Raw genomic sequence first — 26,794 nt, 5'->3', positions numbered from 1 at the left:
CTCTATGCTTTTTTTATATTAAATATATGTTTTTATATTAAAGGTAATGGAAAGTTCAATTCCATTAACCACATGAACTATCAGTAGCTGGAAATTTTTTTTTTTGTTAGAAAGAAACTATCCAGAATGGCATTTCATAGAGTATCATTTCCTTTATTACAATACTCTCTTATCTCAATAAAAATGCCATTGTGGTTCTATATTAACAATAAAAAACTTTTTATTGCTTGGAGAAATTGCATATTTATTACTTTAAAAAATTCTAATCTACTCTCAAGTAACTGTACTTTATCCAGAAGATGGCATGGTAAAACTGATTTTGAACTAGTGAAAATTTATTTCAAATGTGAAACTGTCTGAAAGTTAAGATGAGGAAAAGACATATTTTAAGTTAAAAGTAATGTGACTCATTTCTTAATAGAGACATTAAATTTTTTAAAAAACAAAATTTTAGTAAAGCATTTATTTAAGAGTAAAATTATACGATTTTTAGGTTTGTCAACTGACTTATTTATAGATCAACAAAGGATACTATCAATAATCTCTATTTAAGAAGCAATTAATGTTAATAATTCATCCACATGAGTCCACATATAGAACATACTCTTCCCATTTTGCTCCTAAAATCAGGTTTGTAGAATCTTTGATTTAAGTATTATTTTTCCATTATATATACTGTACCTGCCATCAAATTTTTTAAAACTTTCAAGGAGCTGCCCTTCTTAGGTATGGCCTAAATCTGGGCCAATCTGATAATTTCTAAGCCTTATAAAGTGCTTATGATCCTTTAATAATGTAGCATTTTCTTTAATGCAGAATATAAATCTTCTCAAATATAAGAATATATATAATATTATATCAGAATATAATATTAAGAATTATATGTTATATATAAGAATATATAATCAAATATAAAAAAATAAAGTTTATCATATAAAAATTACCGTTAACATTAGAAAGATGAAGGCTGATATTCCTAAAACAAGGATTTCTTTATTTCCTTTGCTCTCCACATGCAGCTTTCGATAGTATGGGCCTATAAGATAAGTCTTTATAACAAGACATATAAGAAAAACAGTAACCAGAGAAACGAGGATTTGACCAATCAGTATCAGTATTCTCAGTATTTCCAGGAAAATGCTGGAGGGAAACAAAAAAGAAAAAACATTATTCTACTTTTAAACCTTGTTTCTCCCATTTCTACTGACATTAACTTCCAATTTTTTTTCTTGTAATATGCTATTTCAAAGTAATTATCAGGTTAATATGTGCATTTTGAAATTCTAAAATGAAATCCACAAAATCGTATAGAAGTCTGTCTTCCAAAATGTTAATTTTACAATCTATGTTGTTATTTGAATCAGATACAGAATATTGAATTCATAAAAAAAATTACACTGTTAAGATTGAAAATCTTTGTTGAAAAGATTTCCAAAACCAAGTCTTTTTACCTACTTTTTTTGAGCAATATTTGACCTAGCAAAATTTCTATTCAACAAAGGAATTCATATACTTTTAAAGTCCAGAGTTACACAATTGAAAGAATCATGGCAACAAAACAACTAATCAAACTTCTAATAGCATTTTCTTTCATCCTTTTTGTTAGCCAGGATTCTTTTATTTTCCAGTGAATTTAACATAATTATTAATCCAAACATATCGAGAATACTTTTATTTTGTTTACTTTTCAAAAGGGTACAAAAGTTTATAAGCAGTTTTTATTAGTATACCAAGAACTTAAGAAAGAGATTCTTTATTTTTTAATAATTATAGCTAAAAAGCTTTCATTATTTTGCATTTGTTGAATGAAGGAACAGTTAGCTCACAGTTCTGACTAAAGAAATATACCACAACACAATTCACTATGAGATAATAGGATAGTATAATTACTTATTTGTATTATTACTAATTTGAACAATCAGGCTTAAAGTAGAAGTGCTAGAAATGCAAATAGCTAGGGGCAGTAGTACAGGAAATCAGAATCTATCCTGAAGCAGGGACCATACAGAACATATTCTGTACATAAAACATGTATGGAATACAGAAAGCAAGAAAGAAACCAAGTATGAATAACAGAGAGAAGTTGGTGAAAGGAAAGCAAATGAGCAATTATTAAACATTTAAATCTACTTACTAGACATGCCCCAGGAACTTCTAAATGCTGTTAACTTTCTGCTGCTATAATTACTGATGTTATGCTCCAACCTTTAGATTCATTAAACTATCAAAAGTAGTAACAGATGTCCAATTTGAATTCCTATTTTTGTTTCTACATTTATGATTCTTTTAACTAGTAAAGTCATACCTTATTTTACCCTTACTTTCAAAACTAATGGAATCCCAATATGCCCTACATTCCAAGCAAGAAAATTCAGAATTGTCCAAAGATCTATAGTAAAAGCTGGCTATCTGAAATTTGAATGCATTTACCCAATTAAATTTCTAAATTAAACTAAAGGCTATTTAAAAACAATAATAATAAAAATTTATTTCTTGCCAACTTTATCTGTTTTCTGCTTATTAAATTGGGGGAAGAATTAGTTTGTATTGTTATATAGATTTCTTTTAGTATACTGACTGGACTATTGATCATTCTGATTATTAGATGGAAAATCTGTGCTGAGCACAGTACTAAATTTCTAAGAAACAAACAAACAAAAAAACATAACTCAGAGGTCACCAAATGTAACTATTCAAACCTGGAAAAGGCAATTTCACCTCAACCTATGGGTGAACCATAGATTCAAAATTTGGTTACTCATACTATGAATCCTCAAACATATCAGATAACTGAAGAATTAATCAGTTTTTTAGCTGCTCTATTCTTTTTTCAGAACTGCCTCTTAACTTAAAAGAATTCCATGCCATAATAGGGAAAGCACAGGAATGAAAACCTAGGAGACCTGGTTCTAGTCACAGCTGCTGTGTTTTTGTGGAACTCAGATTTTAAACTGTAAAATCAGGATTATTCAGCTCCTTTTCATCTCTAAAAGATTCATAATTCCTAACCAAACTTCAAACTTTATTTCTGAAATTCCTGTCATGTTCTCATGTATTTCTAAAATTTTCTGCTTGTGTGAAAATAATAAAAGTTTTTTTCCCACAAATTTATTCTGTTTAAAGTCAGACATCTTTAATATTCATGACTTATTACATCTCTTTCACAGTGTATTGAACTGAAGTCAAATTTTTAATGGTTTAAGTATCTAACGAGATTGAAATTTTGTTCTGGAAGAAATCAGAAAAACCAGTTCTTCCAAGTGGCTGATAAAATGCCCAGATAATAAGGTTTTGTTTTTTTTTATTTTAGAATATGAAAAGAAAATTATGAACCAGAAGAGTATTTATGTTCCACAAATCTTTAACTGAAAGATGAGCTACCTCCTAGCTCCTAATGAACCATCTCTATTATGTACCCCTCTGACTTTTGGAGAAGTCACTTAATTAATTTAAACCTTAGTTTATTCATAAACTGTAAAATTAAGGGTTTGGACAAAATGATCTCGGAGATACTTTCCAACTCTAAATGTTTCCAAGTATGGTTTTGTAAGTCAAATAAGAAAACAGAGCATATTCAGGACACTTCAAAACTTGGAATACATATACAAATGAGTCTATATTTTTATTAACTAAAATATACATTTTAGCTAAATTTTCATTTTTTATTTTAAATGTTTGTACAAATACATACAAACATACAAATACTCACATACTTGATTGACTTTACATACATACATACTCACATACATATATATTTATATATACACATACATAGAGAACAAAAAAAGCACACAGTACTTATACATACTACAGGTTCTTCAAATTTTTTTACAGTGAACTATGTGAATTCTTCTTTGAGGCTAGGATGGCTAAGGTACTTAACCTAGAAAATAAAGACAACCTAAGTTCCTACATTAATTATATTGAATGTGACAATATATTTTTTAAAAATTTTCATAATAGATATCACTAAATATTTTTCTTGATTAAAGAAAATCTAAATTAAAAACTCATATTCTCTCTATATAAAATTACAAAGTACAAAAAAAGTATCACTATGTCAAGAATTATAATTGATCAACATGGACATGCCTCTGCTGACAAAAGATTGAGATCCCTAAATAATTTAGTATTCCACAGCTTTCAAAGAAAAAAAATGAATCATATCCAGTGGCCAACCTGATAAGAAACCTCTCAGAATTTAGCTTGCCTGGTCCTCAAACAACAGAAAAACATTTGCTCTCTAGATCCACATTTGAGACCTTACCAGTGTGACAGAATCTGGCAGAGCTTGTGTTCTACTAGCAAAACGTTGGGAATTGCCTACTGGCCATGATGAGGTATTGGCTAGTCTATTTATTCTACAGAGGAACATATGCAAAGAATGCTAATTTCCTACAATGTGAATATCACTATTTTTAAATGGAAAAATTAAAAAAAAGTAGAGGAATTCTGAAACATTTTTTTAAGGTCCTCAAAATTTTATTTATTTATTTCCCCCCAGTTATATTTAAAACATTTTTTTTTACATTTATTTTTTAAAACTTTTGAATTCCAGATTCTCTCCTTTATCTCCACTCCTAGTCCGCAGTAAGAAGCCACATGTGAGGTACAGCTAGATGGTAAAGTAGATAGAGCACCAGCCCTGAAGTCAGGAGGACCTGAGTTCAAATCTGGCCTCAGACTTCCTAGCTGTGTGACTCTGGGCAAGTTACTTAACCCCAATTGCCTTAGCAAAAAAAAAGGAAACCACATGTGAAGTTATATAGTAAAACATTTCCATAAAAGTCATTGACATATATTATATAGGGCTCAAATGTCAAGTGTTTTCTGTCAGGTTTGGAAGATCACTGGACTGGCTGTGTGATCACTTAAACTTCCAGGATGCCAGACAAATCTCTAAGACTATAAATTACAGAGAAGTTACTAACTTTTAGTTTCCTACCTCAATAAAATTAGAGGCCTGAATCTTATCCCTTCCTTAACCTCCCCCAAAGAAGTCATACCACATAAACTAATATTTCAAACATGAATCATTAAATTTGTCTTTTAATCACTTATATTGCTGTTACATGTAGAACCCATAAGTTGTAGAATTCTTTAAGTTGTAAGACTCTTTAAAAAAAGATAATAATACCTATGATTTAATTGTCTATTGTAGAGGAAAGCTTCTACAAACTTTAAGCTGTGGGTTGTGACCCCATATGGATTTGAGAAATTTCTTATTGAGAAATAATTTCTTATTAGTAAATGTTTGATTTGTATAACTAATATATATAAATATATATATGTATATGTAAAATACACACACACACATACACACTCTCCTAAGGTTGTATAAAATTTCCTCATGGAAAAAATTTAAGAAACCCTGTTGTAGAGAATTGTCTGTCAAATTGCATAAATCCTAGGGAGTTGTCTGGGACCCAAAGTCACTAGCTCGGAATTGTCCAAGTCAGCAAGACTAGATGTGAACAAAGATTTAAGACCAACACTGTACCAAATGTTATGCTTTCTTTTTTAAAGGAACCACTGTAGCAAAATCTGCTAGGGATACTTTCTTTTGTCAGCTGGCTTTTCATTTACCATGCCTTCTACGTGAATTATAGCCAACCCCCTCCCAAAAAGAAAAAGAAACTCTAGCTTAAATTTTGGGGATTTATTTTTACTGAGATGCAGAATGGAGTTATAAAAATCATAAGCTAAAACACAAAAAGAGACACAGACAGCTATAAAATTTTCATTCTTGGTAATATTTTATGAATAATCAATCTGAAAATAGTAAATTATAAAAAGGAAACATAATAAAATTTAACCTGGAATATGTATTAGCTCCTGCTTGTATAAGAGTTGGCAAAATAGCTATGAATAATCCAAGCTGTACATCTTGCATCACTAGCATGCCAAGAAGCACACTGCTGTAGTCAATATCACCTGTTTGAGAATAAAGAATGGTATTAAAAACATGGGTTTAAAGGAGCATAAAATATCTCACACATATAAAATACTGTCATGCTGACTTGCTCTGAAACGTTAGAATAATCACTAAATTGCAGGGGTTTTTTTGCCATATAAAAACAATGCAGATTTTAAAATGTATTTTTTCAAGGTAAAATAGTAAAAATATTTCAGATAAGATTTTGAAAAGGGCTCTTGGAATACAGTTGCTTACATCATTTACATGCCTACAACATTAATTTTCCCTAAGTTAAGTAACATTACTGAGGATATTTTTGCATTTGAATCAATGAAAAATAATTTCATTCAATGCCAGAAAGGTAGGTAAGCAGCTTTCTTTCTTAATCCACATTTTGTTCTTCAAGCCAGTCAAAATGGATTGACTCAAAATGGACTGTCCTATATCTCTACTCCCAACTTAATCTAAACCTCTAACCAAGCTCTAAGACTTCTTGTCAACAATAGCAGTTTTCTTGTTACAAAGCAGTCACTGCTTGCATAATTAACATAAAGGAAAAAGAAAATGTTTGGGAAAAGAGAAAGTAGATTTGAAGGTGAAAGGTTCAGAAGTAACAGTGAAATAGCTGGAAAAAGTATATAACTAAGGGGGAAAAAGAAATTTGTGGGGTTTTTTCAAACTAAGCATTTAATATTTGTTAAATACTTCAAAAAAACCACAAATTGGTTGCATTTTTAAAAGAACCATTGTTATTTTAATATCTTAAAAAAAATTATACTGTATAACCAGAATTATTCTGGTTTGCAAATATAAGTAATGCCTCTGCTGTACACTTTTGGAGTACCTAAATCTGTGGACTTCAATTCACAAGTGGTAGCTTCTATTTCACACACCTAAATTTTATGAACTTAATAATCTGGAAAATATTGGCAGTGATTCTCAATCGTCAATCAAAGAATCTGAAAGCCTTACTTGAAGCCATTAATTACTTAAACAAATATATCATCTAAATAAACTTCCAAAAATATATGTGAATAGTTGAGATATTTTCTGGAATAATTGATTTTTGAGGAAAAACTTAATGCCTATTTTGCAAGAGATTACGTATATATGAGGATTATAATTCCTAAAACAAGTCCTTCCATCTATACCAAAATTCAACCACTACTTTTTTTATACTTCAGTAATCATTTAAAAAAAATAATCAGCTCTTCACAATGACCTTGATTAAAAGAAAAAATAATAAGAGTCAGAGGTAGAAGGGAACTTAAGAGTCATCTCCAGGGGTCCTCAAACTACGGCCGCAGGCCAGATGAGGCAGCTGAGGACGTTTATCCCCCTCATCCAGGAATATGAAGTTTCTTTATTTAAAGGCCCACAAAACAAAGTTTTTGTTTTTACTATAGTCTGGCTCTCCAACAGAGGGACAGTGAACTGGCCCCCTATTTAAAAAGTTTGAGGACCCCTGAATTCTAATCCATACATTAGAAGAGAAAGAAAAAACATATAGAAAGGTAGGGCACAGAGGGTGTTAAGGAGCAAAGCTCATATTCAAACTCATGTCTCTGACTCCCAAATCAGTAATCTTTCCACCATATCAGACATCTACTCTCACCCTCAGCTGTACTGTTTCTCCCCTGCTTTGATGCTAACTCTCATGGATGATGGTGGTGGAAGGACCAGGGCTGTAAGCAAAAAAAGAATTCTATAGACAATATCACTAGACAAATGGTGGCAACTCAGCAGCAATAACATCCCAGACTAATTCATCTCATATGTATCTAGCCAAGTCTTTGAAAAACAGATCCAATCACAGCAGGGTTATTCCAAGATAAATCTGTAATCCCTTTTAAGAGATTTTATAGGATTTAGAATGCAAATTTAGAAATTTAGATTTCAGTCAAGAGCCTGAAACACTGTATAAAATTTGGGTACATTTAATAGCCTTGATTTTGTCTTAATTTTCTGAATCTTTACTATATGCTCTTAAAAAATTATAAAAATTCTTGGAAATTGTTTTTGGAAATGTGTTAGGTCAAACAGAATTTTTGTCAGTTCTTAAATCACTTAAAGAGTATTAAGCATCAATTGTAGCAGTACCAGCATCATAAATATATATTGTATTGCATACTCATTTTTTAAACTTAAATTTCTTTCAGGACTACAAACTGTCCAAATTTATGAGGCATATTTTTCAAAGTCAGTAGTGGATCAGAATTAGATGGATTTATAGGAGCTTAATCCTATTTGTAATACAATTCCCAAAAGTTTGTTAGTCAAGATCTAAGAAGACAACAATAGTCTCAATGCTTTTATCACTTGCCTTAATTATTTATTGAATATATTCACTCTAGATGCAATAGAAGAAATTCACATAACAGTAAATTACCTACCTTCTTTATCACCCCGGGCACTACCAACAAGGAATCTGGACACCAAGGGTGTGCTTGATAAGGATAAACAAGTAGAAATAAAAACACTTTGTGTTGGTCTGATTTGTAAAAAGTGTCCCCACAATAAGCCAAATGAAATCATTAGGAATGTCATATAGCATGAGCCTTGCAAGGAGATCTTCCATACCTTAAAGAGAACAAATTTATTTAAATATTTTAATAATTTAATAGGTTATCTCCTTTTCAAAGCCTGAGATGTTGTACAAACAAATAACACTGGATACATTTAAACTATGTACTGAATGTAGCAACAAAATTTCCCTGGCTGGCAATGTTCATTGCTTACTAAGACCAGAGGCAGTAAGGTGCAGTGAAAAAAAAAAAAACCTGTGAATTTGCAAATCAGAAGACTGATCAGGTCAGCTTTCATAAGCCATTGAAAATCTTAGCCTCAAGTTTCTCATCTGTAAAATGGGGATCCCACTCTACTTTATGGGGTTGTTTTGTAAATCAAATGAAATCATGAATATTACAGTGCTTTACAAAGCATAAAGTGCTAAACAAGCAAAGTGTTATCAGTACTGTCTAGGGCACTCTAAGAGACACAAGAGTTCAACAAACTATTAAGGGCCTCCTACAAAGCTATGTTCTAGGTTCTTCGAGGAATTTCATGCAGTCACAGAGGTAAATGAGGAACAGTGCTGTGTCCTGGATAAAGAGCCAGTCTTAGAATCTGAAAGACCAGAGTTTGAGTTCTACTTTTGGCAAACATTGGCTGTGCAGCAGTGGATAAGCCACTGGGCTGCTCCAGGCATCTCTTTAAGACATCAACAGCAGCTAAGTGTGATTCTTCCACGGTCTTGGTGTTCCATGATATGCATCCATGTTATGTCCCTAACACTATTATTCCCTATCATGTTATGTGACTGCACATCATGGGAGTATGAGAATAGACATGATGAGATAGTAGCATTTTATCAAAGAAAATCTGCATGTGCAAAGGTAGTTGAGCACAGTGTAACCTCTGACACATCTGATGATGAGTAATTCAATTAACCTCTTAACACCCAGCATAACTCTTTTTTTCCCCCCAAGGCAATTGGGATTAAGTGACTTCCCTCAAGGTCATAAACTAGGAAGTGTTAAGTGTCTGAGCTCAGATTTGAACTCACTGACTTCAGAGCTAGTGCTCTATCCACTACACCAACCAGCTGCCCCACCCTACATAACTTTTAAGAAGATAAGCTACAGAACAAATGACTAGGTACATCGTTAAGAATTTTAGAAATTCTTTATACCAATGAATAATGGGTCTAGTAAAAAAAAAAAATTCACACAATAAGTGATATAGAAGTCATTACCGAACTTTGTTACAAGCAAAGAAGGCACTATTTGAAGCAGGTATTAAGTATTTAAGACAAATAATAGATCAAAGAAGTTGATCAATAACTACAAAATATTAAAATAAGACCTCCAGGGCATCAAGTAGATTTACAAGAATGGATTTATAGAAATATGTTAATAAAGATCACAGAGGGCTAAGATTTGAACTAATGAGTACATATGATTTCACTGAAACAGAGATGGCCAAAAGGAACTCTTGGCAATGCACATTTTCAGTTAAATACCTTAAGAAACCATGGACTCTACAAATTTCAAAATAGTGATTTTATATCAATTCTATAAAAGAATAGGAGCTGAAAAATTGTATCTATTTTTCTTTAAAAGGTTGTTTTTTAATTCAAAGCTTACAACACATTCTAAAGAATTGCTCAAAATTGTACTTTTGTTTTCAATAGACAAATGGAAGAAAATAAATGTTTGCTGAATCCCACTACGCCCATCATCCTGGCAAAGATGCAACGTATCATATCAATAAATTTCTCACCCACAAAGGACTTAACAATGTAATACACAAAATATACAACATGAGAAATATCAAATTCAAAATATGATTTAAATCATAATTTGAATCTACCCTTTAATAAATGTGACATATTTGCCAAATGAGTGATATTATTAACATTTAGGAAAGATACTGGTAACAGGGGAGGCAGCATGGTACAATGAGAAGATTTGAGTTCAAATCCTGTTACTGGCATTCATTATCTCTGTCATCTCAGGCAAATTAATTAATTTTCCTGGTCCTTAGTTTCCTTATATTTAATTTAAGAGGGTTGGATCATATTGCCTCTGTGGTCCCTTCTCTCTCTAAATCTATGATCTTAATTATTCAAAAAGCTCAAAGGAGGAAGACATTATTTCAAAATTGTGGAATCTATTTTTTAAAGAAATTTTTAGGTAATTTTAAATAATTATAAAATTTTTCTATTTAAAAAAGAACTTCTCTTTTCCAATTTAAAATCAGACTAAGAAGATGCAGTTTTAAATGTTACATTTCATTAAGAGATTCCCAGAATACTGAATAGCCACAAGATGGCAGCAAATATTTTTGTGGCAACATGGAAATTAGCTCATTTGAGGGTATAAAACAAAACATGAAATGATGTAAACTGAATATGAAATTTTTTAAATGGAAGGGACAGAATTTATTTAGTCTAACCTCTCATTTTATGTATGAAGCCCAGAACAGAGGAAAAGGATGTACACTTATTTCACTTCAATAAACACATAAGGTTTTCTTAGATTTGCCATACTTAGGTATCCTAAGTTTTTATCCCAAGTGTTTTTCATTAAACATGAGTAAGTAGATGTGGTATCTTTTATTAAGTAGATATGACTGTGAGGCTATTCAAAATAAAAAAATAAAACATGGAAAAAATAGAGATGATGAGAACATATAGAAAAGCCTACACACACACACACACACACACACACACACACACACACACACACACACACGGTTCTGGGTACTTTTGAGACTTGAAAGCAGCAGTTTTCAATTCTTTAAAGTTCATGTCTTTTCATTGAAACCAAAGATCCTCAAATACTGCTTCCCTGAATAAGTACAATGGTTCTATTTTTGCTTAGGTGAAATGAAATAACTTAAATACAGGGGGTTAATTTAATTCCATAAATATTCATAAAGTTTCTATTATGTGTAAAAACTGTGTATTAAGCACTAGACTACAAGCATTTTTTAAAATAATCCTTTTCCTGATCACAAGATATTCACAAAAGAGATAGTTAAATACTTAAATGAATCTGTGCACTCACTACACTATTATAAGACCATATCACTTCAAATTCTTCTGTATATATTTTCCCCATTAACTCTCTATAGAAACTACTTCCAAAAAGCTGAAAAACTGTTTCATAATACAAAGGCTAAGTCTTGCTACTAGATAAACCCTTTCTCTTTTTCAAGTTTTACACATCCTTAATAAATCATTTTATTCCTTTTTTCATATATAAACCATTTTTGGCAAAATACTATAATCTACTTCTACCTATCATATATCTTACATTACCTTCTAGGTTACTATTAAATTTTTATTCTTGTAAGGAATTCCAAAAACAAATAAATAGTTATGTCACAATATAAACACTTAATGTTACCAAAGCACTTGAAGAACTTTTGTAGAACTCACTATAGGAATCAACAATTTAAAGTGATTCAGAACAGACTTTACAAAAGAAATAAATAATAGTTGGAGCCAAAGCATCAGAGGAAGTAAAGTGAATTCCACTCTTTCCCAAATGACTCCTGAAAAAAAACATTTTAAAAATGTACCAGACTAAATCCTTATCAGGAAATTCAAGAAAAACACGAGTCATTTTTCCAAATCAGGCTGGCAACGAGAGACAGAGAGGTTTGCAGATACAGTAAATGACAATATCTAGCCAGGAGCACTTTGTGAAACACTAGCATAAAGGGGTTGTTTACTAGGACAAAAGAGTACTATGCACTGAGGAGCTTAACTTGAGCACAAGAATCTGCACAGTAGGAACCAACTGGCAGCTCTGAGACACAGATCCATGGTAGACTGAAGAGGAGGCCTATGCATTGAGGTGGTACTTAAAAGTGAGGAGTATATAGGACTTACTTAGATTATGAACTGAGCAAGAAGCAAGGCTAGAAGCAAGCAGAAGCTGTGTCATTTGTACCCTAGGAGCATAATGAGGTTTTAGTTCCAACTTCTAGCCTGGTCTAAAGTTTGCATCAGAAAAAGCAGGCCAGGAATCTCAAACCAAAGTTAAGTTTATAGCTCTTTACCTCCAAACCAATACCTGTCCAACTGACTAATAATGGCTGATCCTAGCAGCAGTCTATTCAAACACCAAATGGGGCAAGCCCTTTGGACTACTGCTACAAGTGGTCAAAGCCTGAACGCTAACAAAATCTGAAGTCAGGAAGAAGGAAGAAGAAAAGAAATGAGCAGAGAAACAAAAAAAGAATCCAATTTTTAAAAAAATTTATTATGGTGACAAGGATGTTCAAGACACAAACCCTTTAAAAGAGAATGATTCTAAACTATTTACAAGCAAAGCCTTCAAAGAAAAACAGCCTGGGCAAAATTTTGACTAGAATTCTTGGAAAAGATGAAGCAAGAATTTTGTTTTATTTAATAAACAGTTAAATATATTCTTATAAACGACATAAAAGCACGAGAAGGAAAAACTAGAAAATAAATGAGAACTAAGAACTCAGGGGGAATATGAAAGATATAAACCCTGCTTAAGCAACAAACTGCTAAAAAAATTAGAATGGCCCAAATAGAAGCCAAGGCTGTCCATGGGAAAACAAGAAATGTTAAAACAAAGTTGTTTTTTTTTTTTTAAAAGAAAAAGAAAAGTAATTAAAAACTACTGCCCTGGAGAAAATATCAAGGTGAAAAAAATTAAGAACTGGACTATCTGCCATGAAAAGAGACTAAACATCCTTTTTTTCAAGAAACCTTAAAAGAAAACTGCCCAGATTTTTTAGAACCAGAGAACAAAATGAAAATTTAAAAAAAAAAAAATTCACTGATCACCACCTCTTGAAAGAAATGCCAAAACAAAAACTCCCAGGATCTCCAAAATCCAGAACTTTCAGGTTAAAGAAAAAACACTGTAAACAGTCAGAAAAAAAGAATTCAAGTATCAGGGAGCCATAGTCAAGATCATACAAGACAGCAAACACCACTATAAAGAAATGGAGAGCCAAGAGAATGATACCTCAGAAAGCAAAAGATAGAGGCTTATAGTCAAGAATGACTTACTTAGCAAACCTAAGTATAATCCTACAGAAGAAGAGATGGATTTGTGATGAAATACAGGACTTATAGGCATTACTGATTAAAAAAAAAAAAAACAGAGCTACATAGAAACTATGAAATTCAAAGAAGTCAAGAGAAACATGAAAAGTTTAACAAGAGCAAGAAATCATAAGATACTGAACAAGGAAATGGCTTAATTCTAATAAGGGCAGATGGCACATGTGCCTTTCCTGAACTCTTATCATCATCAGGGGCAATAGACAGAGTTTAATTAGGGGCTGAAAGTAGTTCTGTTATGTCTTAAATATTTAAAAAAAAACTAAAAAGGGAATGAAAGAAGAATTCATTAGGGGACAAAAGGAAATTAAGGAGAATTATCTTACATATCATACAAATAGAAGTCTATATGAACAAGTGTCAGGTGACTCTTGAACCTCATCTCATCTGAAATATCAAAAAATGATGAATAAGCAGGCATTTTGGATACAAAAATAAATTTCACTCAACAAGGAAACAGAGAGAAAAGGGAGAAAGTGGAAAAAAGAGGAAAAGTAGATTTGAGGAGGGATTAATCCCAAGAAAAACAAATTAACTAAAGCTTATAAAAATATTTCTGCAGCAGCAAAGAATTGAAGCCTGAAAAAGTACTCATCAATTGGGAAAAAAAGCTATACAAGTTATGGTATATAATGTGACAGAATTTTATTTTGTGCTATAACAAATGAAGGGTATGGTTTCAGAGATAAATGAGAAAACCTGTATGAACTTACAATTAAGCAAAAGAGAACAATTTTTATAATGACAATAATATAAAGATAAAACTCTGAAAAATTAACAATGATAAGGATTCCAGAGGACTTATGATAGCATATGCCATTTATTCATTTCTTCATAGGGAGATGAAAAGTAAGTACAGAATGTGATATATTTTCTTTTGGAAATACTCAATGTGGAAATTTGTTTTGCTTGACTATATATGTTAAAAGGAATTTTGCTTTTTTCTGAGGTTGCAAGGAAGAAAAAATTTGTAACAGGGCAATTTGTTGGAGAAGACAGAATAGGATGGGACAGATATCACTTATACATGTAGAGGGGGTTTACATTGCTAAGAAGGGTCACCTCTTCATTTGGATCAGGTCTGAAGGAAATGATGGTCTCTGGGTTATGTGAGATGAGAAGGAAGGGAGAAAAGAGAGTTATTGGCAAATAGCATCAATATTTTCAGGGAAACATTGAGACAAGGTTCTCCATTAAGAGAGTGGACATTGGAGAACCACTGGAGGTTTGAGAAAGGATGAGTGGGAAAGTGAGTTAATCTGGGAGATTAAAAAGATTGCCTCACAGAAAAGAGGCCTTACTTGAGGTTATATAACATAAATCTGTAGAGGACTCAACACAATTTCATCATTTTCTCCATCTTCATTCAGGAGCATATATGTTGGAGGAAAGGCAGCAGGAACTGGGAATGAGCCAAGGCTGAAGCTTGACAGGGCATTTTTGGTTATATGATAAAAATCAACTTCTCAAGAAGATTATATATAGATGCTGCTGATTATTTTAAGGAAAAGTACATTTATTCCTATACTCTCAAGAAGACTATATAGAGTTGAATTGGTTCACTAAGGGATCAAGATAGGGAAAGGAAGCTAGTGAAGCTAGTGCAAGGTGGATAGCATGAAAGAGAACTGAGAGGCTGAGGGGCTAGCAGTCATACTGAGAATGAAGAACTTTTGTAGAGTTGCAAGGCTGAAAGTGGAAGGAGGGGAAGCAGAGAATGAGAGCAGATTTACCAGATAAAGGAATTTCAGTTAATGCACAAAGTGATGCATTTGGGGTGATGGCAAGGTCAAGGGTAAAATCATCTTTGTGTATGGCTGAGAAGTGATGGAGGAGTATGTCATATGAAGAAAGGAAGTTCAGGAGTTTTTAGGGAGAATCAATATGTATATGAAGGGGAAGAGCTGAAAAAATAAAGATTGTGAGCCAGGCACTAAACTCACTGAAGAAAGAAAAGGAACATCTAGGAGATTGGTAAATAGCAACCAGAATTTTGATCAGATGTGAGATATGTTTTGAGTAAACTAAGATGAAAAAAAGATGCAATGGTGGTAGAGGAAGAACCTGGAAGTGAGGGGAGAGCAAAGAGTCTTCCAACTTGCCCATCTCAATCAGTGAGGAATAGGGAAAATAAAACTAACGCTGGAAAAGGAAAACGGGGAGGTTATATGAACAGGAAGGAGCCAGATCTTAATGAGAACCAGAAGATGGAAAGAATGGGAAAAGAAAAGATTTTTGAAAGCACATCAACATAGCAGCCCTATGGATAACTGAGGCTTGAGGAAGGGAGACCAATTATAGAGCTATTGAAAAAGATGATAATGATGGTAGTTTCAATAGAGAATAGAGGATGGATGAGCGAATAGTAACAGAAGTAGAATCAACAATAGTAAACAATTAATTGTATATGACAGCTGGGGGGATGTGAGGAGTCAAAAATGACTCTTAGATTGTAAACCTGGATAACTGAATGGCGGTGTCTCAACATAAATAGGAAAAGTTGAAAAAGAGATGAATTGTGTAAAGAGGGAAGAAAAAAGTCTTGTTTCTGATATTCTGAATTGGAGGTACCTATGGAAAATCAGTAGAAAAATGTCTAGTAGGTAGTTGATGAGATGGGACTTCGAAGATCCTATGGGGATGCGTAGTTATTTGGATAGAAGTGATAACCAAACCCATGGCAACTGATAAGATCACTGGAAGAATGTAGAAAGACAGAAAAGAATCCCAGACAGAACAATGCGATATATCCACAAATAAGAGAGGAGAACAAAAATGGTGATCTCATCAAAGGAACCTGAGGAGTGACCAGACAAGCAGAAGAAAAAGAAAAGTAATGTAACAAAGACCTAGAAAATAGAGAAGATCCAGGAGGAAAAAGTAGCCATATCTAAAAGTGATATAGCTATCTCAGGAGAATAGATTCTCCTTAATTTTAGCTCTTCAAACTTAAGACTGAAATACTCTTTTGCCCAGTATGTAATTGGGCGGAGGGGTGGGAGGGAGGATTCTTGTTCAGATACTGTTAGTCTAGTCAGCCTTTGAGGTCACATCTAATTCTTAGATTCTATTGCTGTAATTTATTCAAATTTCTTTATTTTCCACATAAGGAAACTGAACCCTACAGAAGGAGAATTACTTGCTGCAGGTCCCAAAGATGTTATAAAATGGCAAACCCCTAATTTGAATTCTAGTATTCTGTTTTCAGATCTAATACTATTTCCAGTAAATCCACTACAACCTACATATAAATAATAATAATAAATAATAAAACATGGCAGAGATGAAGAAAATAAATGGAAGAATATCTCATTACTAGAAAATAGAATAAGTGGAGAGGCAGCACTTTAAAGGCAAAAATATAAAATCTTTAAAATAGCAGCTTTTAACTTACTGCCAAAATTTCTATTGCTAAAGAATGCAGTATTGAAAAGAATATTTCTTAGCATGGATTAATTTAGAAGAGAATAACCATCTCCTTTTAAAATTTTAATAACTCTTCAGATACAAAATTTTAACTACTCACTTTTCAAATACTTTTTCAGAATATATTTTAGAATTACTTATAAGGGTATATACCATTTAGAATTTTATTTCTATTTGTTACATAGTTTTTCAACTTTCTAAAGTTCAAATTTTCAATGTTAACTTTATTATTGTTCAGTCACGGCCTGAAGTCTGATCAATTTAAATTTTTAGATCTCATTTATATGCAGCTTCTCCACTGGACTGTTATTTCCTCTTAATGTTAAGAGCTGTCATTGTTTCTTAATATGCTCCTTTATTTAGATTATTTGATTATGTAGTTTAAAGCATATAGTTCTAAAGTGAACAAAGTCTAAAGTGAACAAAGTTTTAAACAAAGATGAATGGCTCCAAAACACTGTAGATCCCAGAACATTATACTAAGTATTTCAGATACACAATATGATTTGAAGAGCAAATTCTCAAATACCTTTCTCAACTTTTCGGGGGAAAACTCCAAGCCCACAAGAAACAAAGTAAAGAATACACCAAATTCTCCTAAGGTCTCCACTTGCACAATAGACTGTAATACAAAGACATAAAAATGATATATTGAATATATTAATATAAATGTATGCATGAATTTAAATGACTGTGATCAATATATTAATTGCCTTAATTATATATAATTTTGTCATCATGTGAAAATTTAAATATAATTTATACATTAATATATTAATAATTAACTTATGTTATTTAATTATAAACATAATAAATAACTACAATATAATAAACCTCTATTTTAAAATTTGTTACTGGTTGATTTAATGGGTCTGTCCTAATATGCTGATAAAATATAAGTGAGATGAAATTCCCATTAAAAGCAAAAGTCTCCATTATTTGAGGCAAATTAATTCTTTTTAGGAACTAAATTATCAACAATATAAATTATATTTTAACTTCAACAGCCAAGTACTTTATTTCCAAATGTATTTTATCAAACATTAAAAATGAAGTAAACATTTGTGAACACAAATAAAATTAGCTTATCATTTCTAAAAAAAAAATTCTTAAATTCAAAAGCACTTTTGAAACTGCTTAGAAATAGTTATTTAAAAGTAATGCTTTATTAATATTTTTAAAAGAAATTAATGAATGCAATATAAATCAATCTAACATATTGACATCATGAAGATTTTTATAAAGGAATCCTGCAGAAGATGTAAGTATTGCTGTACGAGGAACTGATAAACTTTCCCCGTTTTTTCTCTACCAAATGACACCAAAACACAACTAGAACATGAGGTGTGCTAGTCAAAAGCACACTTTGACTTTTGATTAGTCAGATAAAAGAAAAAATTATCAGGATTAATCTCTAATTTATATGACAACCCTTCAAAAACTTGAAGGCAGCTTCCAATTCCCTCACTCCTTTGAAATACTCATATTATTTTTAATTGTTATCAAGACAGGCCTCAACTGAGAACTAAACTCCCTCTCTCATGAAGGATTTTCCCTGAAAGAAGTAAAACCATCTAAAAGGTTAACTGTGACTGATAATACACAACACTTTTTCATTTTTATAATTAATTTTTTTAACAGAAAAAAGATATGCACTTTATCAAATTCACACCAATATCATTCACTGTTTTTGGCATTAGTGGTTTTTCTACTTTTTAACATTCATTATTTTTATTCATGTAGTTTTTAATAATCGTATATATTTTGATCAGTTGCCTCTACTTTGAACAACTTTATATATAATTCATCATTTCCATATTCTTATGTAGCACTAATTCTGCAATGCATTCTTACGTATAAGTTTGTTCATCCACTCCTAAATCACTGGATACAAATTTTGTTTCCAGTTTTTTTGTTATCATAAGTTCCATTATTATAAATATTTTGGAAGAAACTAAGCAGTGATTGCATTGGAATGCTAATTTGAAACTGTACTTTAACTTATAATGACCAGTTCTTTGTTCAAGATTTATATGTTAGGATTGTCTTAGAACAGAAACATGTTGGAAGGTATGGATGAACTATAACACTTTAGACACATCTCAGTCTTTAAAACTGGCTTGGGTATTAAAATAGGATTAAATTAAAGTCAGCATTTTTATGGTGCTCCATATAATGGAGCACTTTATATGTTATCTCATTTGATTTCCAGACAACATTATGAGAATTATGCTATTATGGTGTCCATTTTATGGGTAAGGACTGAGATTAAGGGAGTTTAAGTAACTTATCCTGGTGAATACAGCTGCTAAGTTACAGAAGTATCTGAGATAGGATTCAAACCCAGACTTTCTGATGAGTTTTTTGAAAGAACTGTTCCTAAAATAGAGTATAGTATTAATCTTTTTCTTCTGATGGTTATATGTTCTTATGCCTGATAGAAAGTTGGCATATTCTTAAAATTATTTCTCTTCAAAAGACCTCCACATCCAAATAAACAGAGATAAGAGAACTTTTAAATCCTTATAAAAAAGTTATTCAGAGCAGAAATCTGACTAAAGACCAAGTCTGAGATTTTTGTGTATGTCTGTTCCCATATGTATCTATCATATATATTATATATAGTAATCCTTAAACTCTAATAAGCTAAAATCACCTACCAGGTCAGAAAATAAGCCAAATTTCAGAATCACTAGATCAATGGGAATCCAAGGGGGGAACAACTTTTGTTTGTTTGTTTGTTTGTTTGTTTTTTATTTAATAGCCTTTTATTTACAGGATATATACATGGGTAACTTTACAGCATTAACAATTGCCAAACCTCTTGTTCCAATTTTTCACCTACCCCCGGACCCCCTCCCCTAGATGGCAGGATGACCATTAGATGTTAAATATATTAAAATATAAATTAGATACACAATAAGTATACCTGACCAAAACGTTATTTTGCTGTAGAAAAAGAATCAGACTCTGAAATATTGTACAATTAGCTTGTGAAGGAAATCAAAAATGCAGGTGTGCATAAATATAGGGATTGGGAATTCAATGTAATGGTTTTTAGTCATCTCCCAGAGTTCTTTTTCTGGGTATAGCTAGTTCAGTTCATTATTGCCCCATTAGAAATGATTTGGTTGATCTCGTTGCTGAGGATGGCCTGATCCATCAGAACTGGTCATCATCTAGTATTGTTGTTGAAGTATATAATGATCTCCTGGTCCTGCTCATTTCACTCAGCATCAGTTCGTGTAAGTCTCTCCAGGCCTTTCTGAAATCATCCTGTTGGTCATTTCTTACAGAACAGTAATATTCCATAATTTTCATATACCACAATTTATTCAGCCATTCTCCAACTGATGGACATCCATTCAGTTTCCAGTTTCTAGCCACTACAAAAAGGGCTGCCACAAACATTCGTGCACATACAGGTCCCTTTCCCTTCTTTAAAATCTCTTTGGGATATAATCCCAGTAGTAACACTGCTGGATCAAAGGGTATGCACAGTTTGATAACTTTTTGAGCATAGTTCCAAACTACTCTCCAAAATGGTTGGATTCATTCACAACTCCACCAACAATGCATCAATGTCCCAGTTTTCCCGCATCCCCTCCAACAATCATCATTATTAGCCAATTATTAGCCAATCTGACAGGTGTGTAGTGGTATCTTAGAATTGTCTTAATTTGCATTTCTCTGATTAATAATGACTTGGAGCATCTTTTCATATGACTAGAAATAGTTTCAATTTCTTCATCTGAGAATTGTCTGTTCATATCCTTTGACCATTTTTCAATTGGAGAATGGCTTGATTTTTTATAAATTAGAGTTAATTCTTTTGGAAATGAGGCCTTTATCAGAACCTTTGACTGTAAAAATATTTTCCCAGTTTATTGCATCCCTTCTAATCTTGTCTGCATTAGTTTTGTTTGTACAAAAACTTTTCAGTTTGGTATAATCGAAATTTTCTATTTTGTGATCAGTAATGATCTCTAGTTCTGCTTTGGTCATAAAGACCTTCGGGGGGAACAACTCTTAACAAAGAATTCTATTCCTAAGCCTATGAGCCTTGTAATAAGATGCTTTCCCTCCCTTTGTTTTAGGGAAATATCATTATCTTTATCCTAGCAGCAAACTACCTAAGACTGGTGGCCCAGTCTGTAAGCAGGAAATTAATTGTTCCCAGTCCTCTACATTTCCATGGCTTGATATCTAGGAACTCCCAATCTGCTAAAATTGAGTAGTTTGATATTTTTTTCATTGCTGGTCAATTCTTTAAGTTTCTATCAATCTGTTCTGAAGTCCGACTTAAAAATGAGTTGTTCCTCCACAGTAAAGAAGTATGTGACCTGACAACCACAAGATTATGAGATGATCAGTTCTGATGGACGTGGCTCTCTTCAACAATGAGATGAGTCAAATCAATTCCAATTATTCAGTGATGAAGAGAGCCATATACACTCAGAGAGAGGACAGTGGAACTGAGTTTGGTTCACAACATAGCATTTTCACGCTTTTTGTTGTTGCTTGCTTGCATTTTATTTTGCTTCTCATTTTTTTTCCTAGTTTGATTTGAATTTTCTTGTGTGGCAAGATAATTGTATAAATATGTATGCATGCATATATTGGATTTAACATATATTTGTTTGACATATATTGGACTACTTGCCATCTAGGGGAGGAGATGGGGTCTTGGGGATCTCGGCCCCAACTCCCAAGTGGAATAGGCCTTATGTGACCAGTAGTGCCTGTCCATTTGAATAGCAAAAACTGTGAGTAATGAAGGGGGAGAGCCAGGGTGGTGTGAGACTCTGATTTATTCCAAGACCGCAAGTCCTTTTATCTCCTCGGTGCCTGCTTCTAGTTCCTATATCATACGTAAGCACATCTTAACCTATAGTAAATACATGATTCTCTACAGGAAGCTACATGTAGCTATAATATGAGCATTCCTTTCCTAATAAGGATATAGTCATTGTTCTTCCCTCCAAGGTTCAGCACACCTCTCCTGGGAACTGCCATGTTGCTTCTTCAGTGGGACCCCTTCCTCCCAATGCCATCTTGTTCATCCTTACAAGGCTACCCTCAGTTTACCTGAGCTGTGCCCTGTGCGATGTCCAAGGCTGGTGGGGGGTTGGCAAGTCCTCTTACAGTAAGGAAAGGGGGAGAAAACTGGAACACAAGGTTTTGCAAGGGCTGATGATGAATAATTGTCCACGCATATGTTTTACAAAATAAAAAGCTTTAATAAAGAGGGGGGAAAAAAGAATGTGACCACAAGATCACAAGATTCTTCTATCCTACTATCTCCCCAAGTGCTTGACCTCTTGGCTCAAGAATTCTTTTGGTCATTTTGAAGTGTTTGACCCAAATTAGTCACTAAATACTTCCTCAGTGTCAGTGGATTCTTAGTAACAGGGAACAAGAAAAGAATTACAGAGTTTTAAGCAAAAATAGAGTAAATGTGCTAGCAACAATTCCCCTGACCAAACAAGGAAGATGTATCACTTCAGGGTGAAGAAACTGACTTTTTGATAGTGTGTCTATCACCTCCAGAAGAAAACAATAACAGCAACAACTCTACATTTATTTCTGATTAATAACCTTCTGGAAGGAATTGTGTAAGTTTAACTGAGAATGTGAGTGTCCATAAACATACTCTTTAAGATAAACACACTGATATTTTCTTTTAAAAAGGAAAACAATCCATTTGTTCAAAAATATTTACAGCAGCTCTTTTTGTGGTGACTGAGAACTGGAAACTGAAGGGATGTCCAACAACTGAGGAACTTTTAAATAAGCTGTGGTAAATGATTATGATAGAACCTATATGATGGATGCTATAATAAATGAAAAGAAGGATGATTTCATGTAATGGGCTGAGGTTTGAGTTGATGCACTGAGGTCCCAAGTACATGAGGCTAAATAGTAATTGGACTATACTCTATTAATATACATGATTGGATAAAGAATGGTCCCTGCCCACTCTCTGTGCAAGTCCTGATGTGTTGTACAGGAAATGACGATTTTGGTGGGTGAAGGCATTAAACTGGGAAATTACAGGAAATATATGTGGCTGGAGCTCCCTGACGTCCACGCCCTTTTCTTTGGCCTTCATTAAGCCCTCTTGTAATCTACTCATAATTGGATACTGGGGATGCTGGGGGGGAGGTGCTGGTGCTGTCACTGCCCCTCCTCCCTCCATCCTGGAGGGTGGAGTTGATGGAGGAGATTCAATCACTTGCTCCTGAGGTGGAGCTGAAGCTGCCTCCTGAGGTGGAAAGTCACCACACCCTTGCTCACTTAAGTCTCCATGCCCTGTGGGGATATGGTCATTAATCTCTTCATTGCCTTCCTCCTTAATATCAGACCTCCCTCTTTGGCTACTCCGAGCGGGAGCAATGGGTTTTTTCCTTCTTCTATTTCAGAAAAACTTCGACTTATATGAACTGATGCAAAATAAAGTTAACAAAACCAGGAGAACATTACACAGTAACAGTAATACTGTATGAAAAACTCAGAATGATTTAGCTTGTCTTAAAAATGTAATGATCTACAGATAATCCCAGAGGTCTAATGGTGATAGTATGTGGGAGTCAAATAAAATAAGCAGAAATGAAGAACAAATACTTTTTATTTTCTGACCCAAGTCTACACAATTTGAATCGAAGAAAGAGTTTGCAGTGATCTAATCAATTTAGGCCATATTAATATGGCCTAAATGCTATTCTTAATTTTGCTTAATTTAATATTAATGCTTAATTTTGTGCCAGCTAGTCATTAGCAAGATACATTATTCTAGTTTATCCAAAATATGTAGTTCTCTGTTTTTGCTTTAATATAATGAATGCAAGAAAATGAAACATGATACATGATACGTGATTCAACTCTGTTATGTCACTTGGCATACTATTATAAATGTCTTGTCATTGCATCTTTTTGGATAAACTAGAATAATGTATCTTGCTACTGACTAGTTGGCACAAAATTAATATCCTAAAACAGACAAAGTTATGCTTTGAAAAAACTGTGCAAATACCACAAAAGTGGGGTGGTATGTGTACTGTGGAAATATATTTAAGAACTGGGATTTTTAAAATATTTTAAAGCACCAAAAAAATTTTGTGTCTATTGATGTGCTCTGTCCTATTATTGAAAAACTCCTTTTCAGTAAAGGTGATAATATTAAGAAATACTATTTAAATCTAAAAAACTTTTTAAAAATTTAAATCTGATCTTAAAAAAAAGCCCAAAACGTCCTTTTCCAGACTTCCCTGTTTGAAGATGACAGATTGAGGAAATGAATTAAAGATGGAAACTGAAAACTGACTAAAAAGAATTTCTATTGTTCTTTATCTATTGGAGGATTATCCCATTATCCAGCCCTCCAAAAAAAAAAAATACCTTCTATTCTCTTCTAGGGGAATTCTTCTTTTATTCCAAAGAGATTTTGATACTGATCTCTAGGAGACCACCTCAGGATTTCTAGAAGGGAATTAGTTCAGGAATGAAATGGTGACCTTGTTACTCAAGAATTCTATAATATGATTTCCAAATGGTATTTTGTCATATGATTTTCTTCTTTGAGATTTTTATGTTGTCTAAAATTGTCTTAATGCAGATACTTGTTGGAAGGAATGTAAGAATTATGCCAGTTTGGATACTTTTCACTATGACAGAAATGGCTTGCATATTACAATAATATTAAATAAAATTATTTCTAGTAGAATTGTGCCTAAAACACAAAACACAGTACTAAAATATGAAGATACTGTCTACCCCATGAGAATGTAAAAGTAAGTACCTAGAGTGTAAAAAGTGTTTCGTTTTTGTGTTTTTGTAAAGCCTACTACAGGCCTGGCACATGGCAGGTACTTATTAAAATTTTTTTAAATGATTAGACTGTCAACATTATATGAAAAAATAAATGTAGTATAGAGATATTCAGCATAAGCAACAAAAGAATTTTAAGTCTATTAGATAATTTTTGGAGAGCTAATTATTTGCTCTCTCCTTCTAGGCTAATATTCAATGCAATTAAAATCTAGAATTTACTTAAATAATGCTTAAAAATCACTGTATTTTGAAATCTCTAAATCAGTTGTTTCTTGGAATTGGGTGATTTGACAAGCAGGAACATTGGAAGGATTTCTTCTGAATAAAACATAAAAGAATAAAATACCACCTTAACATTGATTTAGTTTAAGGGAAACTAAATTTTTTTTTATGAGTTCAGGTGCAAATTTCTTTTTGGTATTTAACCATCTCTAAAATATCCTTTCAAATCAAACAGATGTAAACCTTATTCTTACCTTAATACTGTTTACTCCTGAGGGTCCCAGTAGTACGCCACAAATAACGTAACCAAACATTGTTGGCAATCCTATCATTGTACACAGCCAACCACATGGTAAAGATAACATTCCTATGGTAACAATGTCCTAAAAAAGGAATATATTTAAAAAATTAAAATAATTGTTGAATGAACAAGAATGCTCACTTTAAGTAAAGTACTATGGCAATGAGGAACATTATTAACTTTCTTTTTCACTGGTTCAAACTCAACAGAGGGTGGGTTTGTTGTGTTTTTTTGTTTTGTTTTGTTTTATTTTGTTTTTGAAGCAAGTCCAAACTTGTTCTGTTACTTGTTTTCCTAAAATTACTACATTCAAACATAATGAGGTATGCTTACATTTAAAGTTTATCTTTTTCAGTATGAGTTAAGGATTTCAAGAAAAACTATCTTATGCACACTATATTTCAACAATAGTCATATAACTACTGTTTCTCATAGCTTCTGGTCAAATGCTTCCTCCTAACAAGCAGTCAGAAGGGAGAAATCATAGTCTTTTTCCTTCCCCAACCCTCACGGGACACCTCATTTCTGACATCCTTCTCCCTACTATCCTTGCCTCTGGGAAGTTTTTCAAACCCCAATCTACTCTCATTGTTGAATCCTTTATTCTCTTGGTCAGCGATTATATGCCCTGCCATTGCTTTTGAATATCCTCAGAGCTTTGCTATTTGCTGTTTTCCATTTATTTATCCAGCTCTACACTTTCCTGAGCTTGCCTTGCCAATACTGTTTGGGACATCTTAAAGTGTAGTAAAGGCTACTTTTTCATGCAAGAAAAGGTTAAAAAAGGAAATTGTAGGGAACAATGCTTAAGTGAGGTGAGATAAAGAGGCAGTCCTCTGTGAACAGTCTTCATGACTGTTTTCATTGAAATATAAACTGAGGTTCTCAGAAGAAAGGGACATAATGGGCCACTTGAAGAGATATGAAAATGTATGGAACAGTCACTATGATAAGTAAAAGTGTGAATTGATTAGAGAGCTATTAAGATGACTACCCATACGAGATGATGTCATATTAATTTATCAAGTATTTGAGGCTAGATTTGTTTTTTTTATTTTATTTTATTTTTTATTTTAATAGCCTTTTATTTACAGGTTATATATATGGGTAACTTTACAGCATTGACAATTGTGAGACTGGATTTGAATACAGGTAATCTTGACTTCAGGATCATTACTCTATCTACTACCCACTGCACATTATTCTTACCAAGAATATAATCCTTCAATACAGTCTTTGAATAATATAAATACTTTACAATCTAAATTTGAATACAGGTCATCTTGACTTCAGGATCATTACTCTGTCTAATATATCAACTTGATGCCCCGCTGTATATTATTCTTACCAAGAATATAATCTTTGAATAATATAAATACTTTACAATCTCAACTTGATGATTCTAGAATGCCTTCAATTATTTTAGATAAACCAAAATTTTCAAAAATGAAATTTCATTTTGCAAAATAAGTTACTCATCACTTTT

General features: G+C 32.7%; 1 protein-coding gene across 4 annotated transcripts in view; it reads right to left on the bottom strand.

Moving 5' to 3' along the window:
- Positions 1-26,794, bottom strand: part of TMCO3 (transmembrane and coiled-coil domains 3) — a 67,264-nt gene that overhangs the window by 18,881 nt on the left and 21,589 nt on the right. For all 4 annotated transcript variants that reach the window (XR_004232859.1, XM_003765709.4, XM_023500463.2 and 1 more), the window contains exons 5-9: positions 25,262-25,390; positions 17,485-17,577; positions 8,311-8,497; positions 5,817-5,934; positions 945-1,140 (exon numbers count right to left, since the gene is read on the bottom strand). Coding sequence is in view for 3 of the 4 variants with exons in the window: in XM_003765709.4 (XP_003765757.1) it covers positions 945-1,140; positions 5,817-5,934; positions 8,311-8,497; positions 17,485-17,577; positions 25,262-25,390 (723 nt within the window). In the remaining variant the exon portion in view is untranslated. The remainder of the gene's footprint in view (positions 1-944; positions 1,141-5,816; positions 5,935-8,310; positions 8,498-17,484; positions 17,578-25,261; positions 25,391-26,794) is intronic.

This window comes from Sarcophilus harrisii, chromosome 3, assembly GCF_902635505.1.
Source record: "Sarcophilus harrisii chromosome 3, mSarHar1.11, whole genome shotgun sequence".
In the NCBI taxonomy this organism is placed as follows: domain Eukaryota; kingdom Metazoa; phylum Chordata; class Mammalia; order Dasyuromorphia; family Dasyuridae; genus Sarcophilus; species Sarcophilus harrisii.
Note: the sequence above shows the minus strand (reverse complement) of the source record. Positions and strands in the feature narration are given on the sequence as shown.